This window comes from Rhamphochromis longiceps, linkage group LG18, assembly GCF_057381845.1.
Source record: "Rhamphochromis longiceps isolate RC_006_pf linkage group LG18, R_longiceps_female_GT1.1, whole genome shotgun sequence".
Lineage (NCBI taxonomy): Eukaryota > Metazoa > Chordata > Actinopteri > Cichliformes > Cichlidae > Rhamphochromis > Rhamphochromis longiceps.
Window position 1 is genome coordinate 5119229 of NC_140574.1, and position 13118 is coordinate 5132346.

The 13118-nt window shown below is 39.3% G+C and overlaps 1 protein-coding gene across 1 annotated transcript; it reads left to right on the forward strand.

Moving 5' to 3' along the window:
- The first annotated feature begins 861 nt into the window (after nucleotides 1–861).
- On the forward strand, nucleotides 862–9596 carry LOC146647549 (uncharacterized). Its single transcript, XM_085389518.1, has 4 exons — nucleotides 862–1300; nucleotides 3117–3332; nucleotides 5042–5263; nucleotides 7282–9596. Exons 1-4 carry the CDS (start codon nucleotides 1138–1140, stop codon nucleotides 8622–8624), a joined length of 1944 nt encoding a protein of 647 aa, XP_085245644.1. The 5' UTR covers nucleotides 862–1137; the 3' UTR covers nucleotides 8625–9596.
- The last annotated feature ends 3522 nt before the right edge of the window (nucleotides 9597–13118 follow it).

Here is a 13118-nt window from a genome sequence, read left to right on the forward strand (position 1 = left end):
GGAACTTTAACATTATGCACTCCACACTGTATATAAATGCCACTTGTTTTGCACATATTCAACTCTGTATATTTTATATATTTTATTATTATTATTATTATTATTATTATTATTTTTACTATTTAATTTGTAAAAATGTGTATACACACACACACACACACACACACACGTAGGAAAATATTTAGTATACACATCCAGAAATGCATACACTATTATATATTGTACATATATTTATTAGTTTCAGGTTGGCCATTCTTGTATTTTGCTCGTTTGTGTTGTTGTGTTTGCACATCTCTGTTGCTTGTGGGGCTCGCACACAAGAATTTCACTCGCATGTGCTGTGCCAGTGTGCCTGCACATGTGATGTGACAATAAAAGTGATTTGATTTGATTTGATTTGATTTGTTATTTCACTTCCACTACATGGACTTAACAGAGAAATCAAGAGACCCTCCTTTATCAAACAGATTGTAAATAATTATAGTTATGATTATAATCTATGAGGACATCATTCTTTATGTTAAATGTTGGAAAAAACTAAAGATTTTTCCATTAAATCAAACTTTAATCAATGAATTTTCTTTATTCCACGATATCCCTTATAATCGCGTGGCAAAAATATCAACCTAGGCTAAGAGAATCTGAGTGTTTAGAACAGAACAAGACTGTTGATGAAAACAGCAGGCACACAGTAACATCAAGCAGCACGGTTTAACCTGAACACATTAAAAATGTCAAAAAGGGGGGGGGGGGGGGGACTTTAAATATTTAAAAATCTTTCTATCAACAAAGCATTCTTACTTTACTGCTGCTGTGATGATAATAAAGCAACAGTATGAGTGTGAGGCATGTAAGTCAGAAAGGGTTAAGCATGGTTTGATGGTCTGCAGAAAGAAGCCTTATGCACAATGAATTGGTCATTTGAAACCATTAATTCTTTATCCAGGTTTCTGGAAAGTGCCAGACTTGATTTTTGTTGGACTGACCTGATGAGGGCAGCAATGCGCCTTTGATACTTCCAGTCTACCGGAAGTTCAATAGAAGAAGAATAGCGGAAATGATGCCGTTCAGCGCTTGCATCGTGAATGAGTTTTGTTTGAAGAATTTAGTTTGAATGTATCGGTTGTTGTAGCAATAATGTCTTCAGTTCTTCATCTGAGAGAGTTTATAGAGGGGAGATTAACTGCTGCCGCAGAACAAATCTTCTCAGAGTTTGAAAAAACGATCGTCCGGTATGAGGAGGAGATCAGTCGGCTAAGACTGCTGGATATCAGACCCGGGATAAAGTCACACAGTACAGGTGTGGGGATTTCTGTTATTAGTAGTAAATTCATGCGTTGATTTACAATAGTTTTTAATATAATCAGCCAATTACATGACAGCAGTCAATGCATTTCGGCATGTAGACATGGTCAAGATGACCTGCTGTTAGTTCAAAGTGAGCGTCGTTTTGGGGAGGCGAGTTGGATTTAAATTACTTTGAGCGTGGTGTGGCTGTTTGTGCCACACTGGCTGTTCTCAGTGTTTCAGAAACTGCCGATCTGCACAAACGTCTGTATGATTTAGAGAGAGTGGTCCGAAAAGAGAAATTATCTAGTGAAGGCAGTTCTTTGTTTATGTCAGAGAAGAATGGGGAGACTGCTTCAACCTACAGGAAGGCAACAGTAGGTCCAATTATGACTTTTTGCAACTAAGATATGCAGAAGAGAATCTCTGAATACACGTAACTAGTAGGGCTGGGCGATATATCGAGTTTTTTTTAAAGATATCGATATATTTTCATACGAGATATAAGATGTGACAATATCGTTTATATCGATATAGTCTATGTTACGTTATAATTATACTTGTGGAGCCGCAGGTTTGCCTCTCTTTCGTCCACTTTTGTCTCTACGAAACGTTACTCGGCCTCGCCTCTCCTGCACTGAACACAACTCCCCCTCCCCCATAGCTTCACCTGCAGGCAATGACAAGATGAAAGCGGAAAATCTCCGTTAGCGAGTTACCGTGCGTGGGGCTGGATGGCGTCAACGTGTTAGCGAGCTAACCGCGCTAACGAGCTAACCGCGCTAACGACATGCAGCCCGGAGGAGCTGCACGGCCTAAAATCCTTTCATTTTCTCAAAAATCGACAGCGCGCCTTATGTATGAATTCTGGTTGTGCTTGCTGACCACAAACCGATTTTATGTGGTACACAGCGCTCAGCAATCTGTCAAAAAATGTTTTAATATGACTTTGCTAAGCTACGGAGCTGCACCGCTTGATGTCGGAGGATTACGGCTACCGGGGAGGAGCCTCGCGGAGTGATACGTACTGTGTGTGTATAAGGACCATAAATGGCACCTGTTCAGAGACGTGGTGCAGCTCTGAAATCTGTCTCTTTGTTACTATGCTCAGCGTCTATTAGTTTACATTTTGACTGCACAATTGTGAGCTTTTTGTTATGCACAAAAACAACATTGTTTTCTTTTATTTATGGACCATGATTATTTAATAAATGCTGATAATTTATTTTTGAGTAATTTCTTCATGTACATCTACGCTGTATGTAAATAAAAGTGCCCGTGTGACATCTGGGACACAGTGTGACTAGGAACTCTCTTTTTGTTCTTAACTTATGGCTTTAAAAAAAATATCGAGATATATATCTTATATCATCATCCAGCTAAAAAATATCGAGATATGAATTTTGGGTCATATCGCCCAGCCCTAGTAACTAGCACTGTGTACCTAATAAAGTGACCACTGAGTGTGCATTGATTAGTAAAATATTAGAAAATTAGCATTAACATATACCGGCCGTCTTAAAATGCTGTAGGTTTTCATTATCATATTCTAATCATCCTGTTGTTCATTTGTTTGTATGTTTTTTTTTCTTTTATTTATTTATTTATTTATTTTACATTGTGTGGTAATCACTGGCAGTCACATCTAAAAATTGGACCACAGTTGTACAGCTGCAGGGTTAATAACAACACCCAATCAACAAATGACTATGAGTAAATGTTTCTCTGGCAAAGTCTGCAAGAATGGAAGAATCCATGAAACCATGAACTTAATTCTCCATAGGTGACTATTGTCACAATTTTCTTGTGTCTCTTTGTTGAACACGAAGGTCTGGATGAGCAGCAGGTCTGTGACCAGGAGGGGAGCTCCAGTCTCAACCAGCAGGACCCAGAGCCTCCACAGACTAAAGAGGAACAGGAGGAAACCTGCAGCAGTGAGGAAGGAGAGCAGCTTGAACTGAAGCAGGAGGCTGAAGGCATTCATGTCTGGACAAGGGAAGAGCTGGATTTGTTGTGTAAACCTGGAGTAAAGCTGACCACAACAGGTATGCAAAACTGTAATATATTAATATTATTATTATTTCATAATTCAGAAATGAATATGACTCATATAAAAACATCACATGATGATATCAGAGTTAACTCCTCATGAAAAGAGCTCACAAAGACAGGCGGTGTGCATTCCTGCCTGGCATGCTGCCTCACTGAAGACATGTTTTGTGTTAGTACAGTAAAATAAAAACTGGGTTTTAAATCTATATTTTATTTTCTGCATATAGATTTAAGTCATGTTGGCTCAGAACTGTACGCAGAATGTAGGAAAACCGTTGAGGCAATGAAAAATGTGGATATTGGCCACAAGGACCAAGTTGGACTAGTGATTTGTACGCCTCATAAATGATGACTTTCTGCATATGAACAGAATTCTTTGCTGTTCAGCGCATGAGAGGGAATATTTAAAACACCTTAAAGACCTTAAATATCACTTGCATATCTGAGAGACCCATTCAGCTACTTTTTAATCCAAAATGTAATCAGCCTATTACATTGCAGCAGTCAGTGCATTTCGGCATGTAGATGTGATCAAGATGACCTGCTGAAGTTCAAAGTGAGCGCTGATTTAAATCACTTTGATTGCGGTGTGGGTGTTTGTGACAGACTGGCTCCACTGAGTGTTTTAGAAACTGCTGATCTGCTGAAATTTTCCAGCATCTGTATGATTTGCAGAGAGTAGTCCGAAAAATAAAAAATCTAGTGAGGGCAGTTCTTTGGGTGAAAACTCCTTGTTGATGTCAGAAGAGAATGAACAGACTGCTTCAACCTGACTGTCCAATAAGCACATTTTGCAACTAAGATATGTAAAAGAGCATCTCTGAATACACATAACATGTTGAATCTTGAAGCAGATGGGATACAACAATTGATTAGTATAATTGGTTACAACACCATTACCTTAAAATGACAGTGAGTTCACTGTACTTAGGTCACCAGCTCTCAACCTCATAGAGCACCTTTGGGATGTGGTGGAACACAAGATTTGCATCATGGATGTGAAGATGACAGATATGCAGCAGCTGTGTGAAGCTCTCGGGTTAATATAAACCAAAATATCGGAGGAATATTTCCAGCATTTTGCTGAATCTCCACAAAGAATTAAGTCAGTTCTGAGGACAAAAGGGGCTCCAATCTAGTACTAGGAATGTGTACCTAATAAAGTGACCAGGGTATTTTATTAGTAAAATATTAAAAGATTAGCTTTCATTGTCATATTCAGATCATCCTGCTGTTCATTTGTTTGTGTGGTTTTGTATGTTTTTTTTTAATTTTTTATATATTGTGTGCTAATCACTGGCAGTCACAAAAATTAGCACTTTAACACTCTCTAACACCTTCTTGACAGTTTAGCCTCTGTTAGAATCACTGACAAACTCTTAAACTGGTTTAAATATTTTCTCTCTGGCTCCTGTCGGTTCAACCAAGTCATAAAATGTAAATTCCCAAGAATTCTCATTTCCAATGCGGTGTTCCCAAGAGATTCTTCTTGAGATCTCTGGAACTCCTTCCCACCAGACATCCATTACATTGACTCTCTCTTCACTTACAAGCAAGCAGAATATGAAATGTTTGGTTTGTTAAATATGAGAAAAAGGTCAAGTTGCTAAAGCTTAGGGAGACTCGGGGTCAGAATATTGACTATGTTGACATTTTCTTGTCATAACATTAGTCACTATTTTCTTGTGTTCTTGTGTTGAAGATGAAGTTCTGGATAACCAGCAGGTCTGTGACCAGAAGAGGAGCTCCAGTCTGGACCAGCAGGACCCAGAGTCTCCACAGACTAAAGATGAACAAGAGGAAATCTCCCTCAATCAGGAAAGTGACCAGCTTTCACTGAAGCCAAAAACCAAAGATGTCATCGTCTGGACTGGGCAGGAGCTGGACATCATGTGGAACCCTGAAGTAAAGTTGCAAAGAATAGGTATGTGTGCTTCCTAAAGTCCTCAATAAATCTACACTGTCTTCTGGGCGTTCGGCACCAGGTTGTTGCGGCTGCACCAGGACACCAGACGTTCAGCCTCCATCCTGTAGACGGACTCATCCCCGTCCAAGATGAGTCCAATAACGGTGGTGTCATCTGCAAACTTAATCAGCTTGACAAACTGGTGGCTGGAGGTGCAGCAGTTAGTGTACAGGGAGAAGCGCAGAGGAGGACCAGGATTTGCCATTATTAAAACTCACCCTGGCACAATGCTGTCCTTGCAGAAGTGGATATAGGAGGTGACAGTGTCGTAAACTCATCCCAGCCTTTAGAAGTAGCCCTCAATGTGTCCCAGTCTGTAGATTCCAAGCCGTGCGTCTCTCCTCCACAGCCTCCTTACTCCAGTTTTTTTAGTCCTCACAACAGGTTTGGAGAGCTTCAGCCTCTGTACGCGTGCATCAGAATGATCATGACGTGGACAGAAAGTCAGAGTGCAGCACACGGCACAGGGTGATAGGCTTTGCTAATCGTGCTGTAACTGTGATCCAATGTCCTCTCCTCTCTGGTCGAGTATACTGTTTATATTTGAAAGCTCCTGGCTCACGTTGGCTTTTTTAAAGTCCCCAATTTTGAGGAAAAGCAACCTTTTAGCAGAAAGGGGAGGGGCGGCTATCTGCTGCAACCAGTTGGAGGTGAGTGGAGGGGGAGGAAAGCAGAGAGTGCCAGAATTCAATTCTATAAAATGTGATAGTGGTGTAGTATAAACACACAGCGCGAAAAGAGGTGAGTGAAGAAGAAACACTCGGGCACCATGGGAAGCCCTGAGCAGCCTAATCCTATTCATTTATATAAATAAAATTGAATTGAATTGACTGCTCAGGAAATTTATGGTTAATCTAAATAAAAATGTACTTCACTAGGTGTCATGTAAAGGTTTTGACTAATTTTTAAATAAACATTTAAGTGTTTTCTGCCATTTAACCTTTAATACAAGCCTTTCTATATCAAGTGTTTTGTTTTCTCCTACATTTTGTTTGTTTTGTTACAAATCACCTTTATTTTCTCATCCTTGGTGATCTGTTTATGTTTTATTTGATCTTTGTTCTTGCCCAGTTTTGATGTTTGATTGTTGCTGTTATACATATATGAATCAAACCACAAACGCACAGTGTTGTGTTGTCGGTTATGGCATCTTCTCTGTTGGGAGCACATAGAGGCAGGTTGATAACCATGGAGGAGCTAGAAGAAAGAGGTGGTGGTCTGATATCAGTTTTACGCAGAAGGTTTTCATGCAACATTTTGGGGATGAGTTTTGAACAGGAGCAAAAATCTTGGTGAAACACATGTGAGATGTTCAAGGCAAGAGTTTAAGTCAGTTGAACCAATTTTAGATATCACTGAAATTACAGACTCAACAGTCACCTAATATCACAGAAAGTACGACACAGTAATATTTATGAGAATCTAATAGTTTTTTTTTTTTTTACAGCTGACTTTTTTTTTTTTTTTGGAAATCTCCCCTGATAGGTGATACAAAAATTAGATTTCCACTATTAACTGATGCAGAAGCTGAGGAGAAAATAAGAAGTCAGTTTAAGTGAGTGTAAGTTTAAAATGTCCACCACCTTCTCTGATAAAATCTACACCCAACAAAGTTTGGGTGTAGATTTTGTTCTGCCGGTTTTCAAGAATTTGAGGTTTGCTCTGCAGCATGGAAAGGGAAAAAATATTCAAACAGATTCCGGATTGGGTTAAGTATGGTAAATATTTATATTTGACTTTCTGAAATATATGATTCTAAACTTAACTCGATCACAGAAGAAGAGTGTTTTTTCATATAGTTTGTAAATGAGCAGCCAAAATGGTTTTCACTGAGTCAGCAAAATAGTTTCTCCCCACAACATGCCTTTCACTGGTATATCTGAATAACATGCTTACCATGTGGAGACCTGCTAATGGTTAAGGTTACCTTGTAATTTCTCAAATGTATGTTTTGTTTTTTTAATCTGTCCCTTCAGATTTTCCACAACATGACTGTAAGGACAAGGAGGGGCTCACATATCAGCACGTCTGCTACCAGACGAACTCCAGTCTGGACCAGGAGGATCCTTCACAGATTAAAGAGGAACACAAGGAACTCGGTACCACTGAAGAGGGAAAACCGCTTGAACAAAAGCAGGAGACTGAAACTTTTCCTGCTAGTGAAGAAAGTGACTACAGGGAACCAGAACCAAGCAGTGTCCTGCTCCTTTCTCACAACTCTCCTGTCACAGATCAGTGTGAAAGCAAGGACAATGACTTACACAGAAATAATTTGAATCAAATCATAGCAGACCCGATGGTTAAAAATTCCAAGAAAGTACATTCATGTAGCACCTGTGGAAAGACATTTAATAGGACGGGAAGCTTGAAACGACATATGCAAATTCACACAGGTGAGAAGCCACATTGTTGTAGTTGCTGTGGAAAGACATTTAATAGGACGGGAAGCTTGAAACGACATATGCAAATTCACACAGGTGAGAAGCCACATTCTTGTAGTTACTGTGGAAAAAGATTTAGTTGGAAGTCAGACTTGACAAGACACATGCGACTTCACACAGGTGAAAAACCACATTCTTGTAGTACCTGTGGGAAAAGATTTAATCGGAAGGAAGATTTGAAAATACACATGGAATATCATACAGGTGAAAAACGATATTCCTGTAGCACATGTGGCAAAAGATTTCATCTAGACACAAATTTGAATAGACACATGAAAATTCACCTACGTGAGAATTCTTGTGGCATTTGTGGAAAAGGTTTTGGTAAGAAGACATACCTGAATAGACACATGCAAACTCACACAGGTGAAACGCCATATTCTTGTATCACTTGTGGGAAAAGATTTCATTTAAAAACAAATTTGAATACACACATGCGAACTCACACAGGTGAAACGCCATATTCTTGTAGTACATGTGGGAAAAGATTTAAGTGGAAGCCGTATTGGAAAATGCATATGGATTTTCATACAGGTGAAAAACAACATTCCTGTATCACTTGTGGGAAAAGATTTCATTTAAAAACAAATTTGAATAGACACATGCGAATTCACACAGGTGAGAAGCCATATTACTGTAGCACCTGTAGGAAAAGATTTAGCAACGCAGCACATTTTGCAAGCCACATAAAAAGTCATACAGGTGAGAAACCACACTGTTGCAGAGGCTGTGGGAAAGGCTTTATCCTTAAGTCAAGCTTGATAAGACACATGAGAGTCCACACGGGTGAAAAACCTTATTGTTGTAGCACATGTGGAAAAAGTTTCAGTTCTTCGGTACAGTTGAAAATGCATATGAAAAACGATGCTAGATGCTAAGTTTCATTCTTAGAAAATGTTAATGGTGTCTCTCGCTACATGCACGTGTACATTTGGTAAACGTGCATCGTGTCATAGATCCTAGTAAACTGGATTATTACACACACACACACACACACACACATATCTATCTATATATATAAACAAGATTCAATAAACATTTATTTTTAACTTGACTTTCCATCTGTTCCTCTCTTCTGTTCGACATGCGGTTAGGTCTCGCACCTTAAATTCCTCTACTGCTGCTGCTAAATTTTCTGATATTTTGAATTTAGTTTTACCTTCCTATAACGATGTTGATTTACTAACAAATCTTTTTAATAATTATTGTCTTTCTATTTTAGGCAATGTTTGTCCTCTCAGAACCGTCCCTGTGAAAAAATGACAGTATTTGCTATTCAATTCCTGTTGTATTATAGAGGAAAACTTGTCTACATGTTAATCTCTTTCATTTAAAGGCCCTTTTAGTTTCATTTAACGCATCAGTTTGAGATGCAAGGGCTGCTTATTTCTCAGACTTAGTTTCAAGGAGCAGAGGTAACCCCAAGGTATTATTTGACATCATTAGCGATATTGTTGCTCCTGCTCCACCTGCTGGTCCAGTTTCATTGAATGAAGATTGTAAAAATGTTCTTTCTTTCTTCATTGAAAAAGTTAGTAATGTGAGGAACAATATCTGTCCTTCTGTGTCTCTGTTTAGTAACGCTGCATTACTGCGTTACTAAACCGTGATTTTTTTTTTTTTTTTTTGCGAGAATGTCTCATGACAGTGACGTAAGCGAGTGCAACGTTCGTGACAACAGCTGTGTGCATGAACTTGGGATCTAGGGACTTCGTGATCTCGTTTAAAAACAGCTAAAAACTCATCTTTTAAAATTTCCTTGTGGTTATTTTTTTATGTTTTAGTTTCTTGTGAAGCACTCTGATGTTTATGTTGAAAATTGTAATACAAATAAAATTTTACTTGCTTTGTACTTACTTAATTTGCTATATATAACTTTAGTTTTTCTGAAAATTCTAAGAAATTTCTTTATTAAATAAGTAAACTAAAAATAGTGTTTATTCTATTTTATAGTTTTAATATTGGATAACAACTGACTTGAACATAATATGAATGTGTTTTCACTCTGGGAACTGTGGATCCATTGATAGCTTTAGTAATCTAAAAGTTATTTATATTTAGAGGTTTGTCGTTTTCCATTTGCATTTAGATAGGCCGATGCATGGTGATTCTCTGATGTGTATCTGTTTCTACCTGTGTTGATGCAAGCATGACCAAAGCTAGCCAAGAAGCAGTAAATATGTGAAGCAAGGCAGAAAGATATACTCATCAAATGAACAAACTCTTAAGAATATAACACCAGCACTGCATATGTAACAAAGATGTGTTGACACAATGACAAATCTATTTCCTCCAAATTTTGTATTTATTTTCCCCCAAATTGTACAAATTAGTCTGTGATTGGCCTTAGTGTACCTAAAATCATATTTATACAAAACTAAATATGACTCACGAATATGTTTCAAATGGATGATTCCTCACTTGATGACAAATTTACGTATTTGCTGTGTCCTAAATTTGATGCCAGTGAACTTCTCAGCGGTTGATTTAACAAAGCCCCAAAATCCCCTATGAGCAAGCACTTGGCGACAGTGGGGAGGACAAACTCCCTTTTAACAGGGAGAAACCTCCGACATAACTAGGCTCAGAAAGGGGTGGCCATCTGTCGCGACTGAGTGGGGTTCAAATGTTCACTGAAAATTTAGTTTTATATAAATATGATGTTGAGCTCAAAAACCTATAAAGTTCCTAACTCTGACAGCTTCTCTGCAAAGGGTTTCCCTAAGAGAGAGGAAAAGTGGTTATCAAGAACTTGAGAACATTACCTACATATAAACAATTATAAATTTGTTGGGGTTTTTTCACAATGTCAGAAGGGGAGAGGCACTGAGGCACCGTCTTCCACCCCCCGGCGCTCCTGCTCTGCCTTTTCCTTCTGACAGGAACTGCCTACAGAGCAAGTATGAATGATGCCTGAGTGGATGTACACAACTCACAAGTTCCTGGCTCTCTCAGGTCCTCTGCAGAGGGTCTCCCTAGGATGGCGGGCATAGCAGGGCCACGGGGGACGGGGGGCTGTGCCTCACTGCCCTCCCCTCGTCGAAGAAACCCTCGTGCAGAGGAGTTCAGAAAGCCAGAAACTTGTGTGTGTTGACTATGTCCTTGTGAGCCTCCACCATTTACTGGTGAGTGCAGCCTGAGCTGTCTAGAGACAGACCAGACCAGCTGCACAACACAGACACTTCAAACCTCATCTGAGGACAAAAACTACCACAACATCAGAAACAAGAAAGAAAAAGTAGGTTAGAACCATTCAGGGTTACAGGAGACGGCAGCACTGCTGAGGTGAGGACCGGCAGCTGTTTGAAAGAGACAACACAATAAACACAAACACACACAACAGCAGACGAGAAAAAAAGAGGGAGAGAGGAAAAAGTGGTTATCAAGAACTTGAGGACATTACCTACATATAAACAATTATATATTTGTGAGGTGAACCTGTGTGGGTCTTTTTTCTGTTAGTGACCTACAGAAAAAAGAAAGAAAACTTACCTCAGAAATCTGCAGGGTTGTTTTCTCTGAGACATGTTTGAATCTATAAACAGCTACTCCGAAAAGGATCCAGGTGTTTCAAAATACTTCTCTGGAGAACGTTTCAATTCTGCGAACATAAATGCAGCGATTAACCGACTGAAAGTGATCGCGTTTCACCAGCCTTTCCATGCCTGAGTCTGCATTAACTGTAAGCACTGAAGTATTTTAAATGATGAGTCATCTAAAGAAATCATCCTGTGTATAGCTGTTTGAAGGGAAAATCAGATTTGCTGATCTGCCCACCCAGAATCTTTCTGAAACATCCTGCAAAGAACTATTTTTCACTTTCTTACTTTAAGTACATTTCGGAGCCTGTATTTTTTTTTACTTCTACTTGAATAGAGAAGTTGAATCAGTATTTAAACTTTTATTTTTTAAAAGTAGTATTTGTACTTCTACTTAAGTACAGAATGTCTGTACTTTTACCACCTCTGGGAGAGACTGATAGCAGCCTGATAGCAGCTGCAGAAGAAATGTTTTAAAAAAAGGATAGTGGAAAACGGGAACTAAAACTAAAAAGCAGTCTAAGGGGTTACTTTTGTCCCTGGCTGCAATAAAGATGTTCTGGACTTTTATGTTAAGAAATTAAGGCTATAGTGTCCACTTTCAGTCTGCGTCTCTTGAGCAGTAAGTGGTTCTACATTGTTTTGCTAGCTGCACTGATTTGGAAAACCCATCTGTTAGCTGATATGCTCTGATAACAATCTTTATAAATCTTCTTGTTTTCCAGTGAGCTCTCAGTTCTGTCATTAGTTAGCTAACATAAACATGTTCTAAAAACTTTAAGCACTCATTTCCTAAATCCAGCTTCACAGACATTGTTAAATCTATGTCTGTCTGGTAGAGAGAAGACCCAAATGCAGACGTGTGGTGACTGAAATGAGTTAACTGAAGGAGAGGCATTTGTTAAGGCTGATTGACAAAACAGAACAAAAATAAGAAAACCAAACGGAAACAAGGAACTAAGCAGGAAAACCTAAACGGGATAGACCACTAGGAACTTGGAGACGCAGGAGAACAGACACTCTGACAAAGGACAGAGGGATGAGGGGTAATTAGGGAAGTGGAGACACCTGGGAACACAGCAGCAAGCAAAACTGAACACAATGCACATGAGATGAGGTACAGTCAAAATGAAACAGGAAGTAGCACAAACACAACAAACACTGAAACACGTGACAGACTGGGGAGACAAAACACAAAACACAAAGAGAAGAACATAGGAACAGATCAGGAAGACAGAACACAGAGACATGACTGAGACTGGGGAGAGAGAGACACAGAGTTTTGGGCGATGGCTCAAGAGTTGGGCGTTCGCCTTGTAATCGGAAGGTTGCCGGTTCAAGCCCCGGCTCGGACAGTCTCGGTCGTTGTGTCCTTGGGCAAGACACTTCACCCGTTGCCTACTGGTGGTGGTCAGAGGGCCCGGTGGCGCCAGTGTCCGGCAGCCTCGCCTCTGTCAGTGCGCCCCAGTGCGGCTGTGGCTACAATGTAGCTGCCATCACCAGTGTGTGAATGGGTGGATGACTGGATATGTAAAGCGCTTTGGGGTCCTTAGGGACTAGTAAAGCGCTATATAAATACAGGCCATTTACCATTTAAATAAACAACAAAAGACAGAACGAGAAGCTTCTGGATTTATACAGTACAGGCCAACAACTAGACTTACTTAAACAAGGGCTTGGATTATAGAGATGTTTAAATATTGTCTGTGGATGACTCTGTAGCATGTTGTTTAAGTGGACTTTAATATAGACCTGTGTGTAGTTAAAATCTGTAAAAATAAATAAATAAATAAAATAATAAATAATAATAACACTAAGAGTATTAAAAAGCGA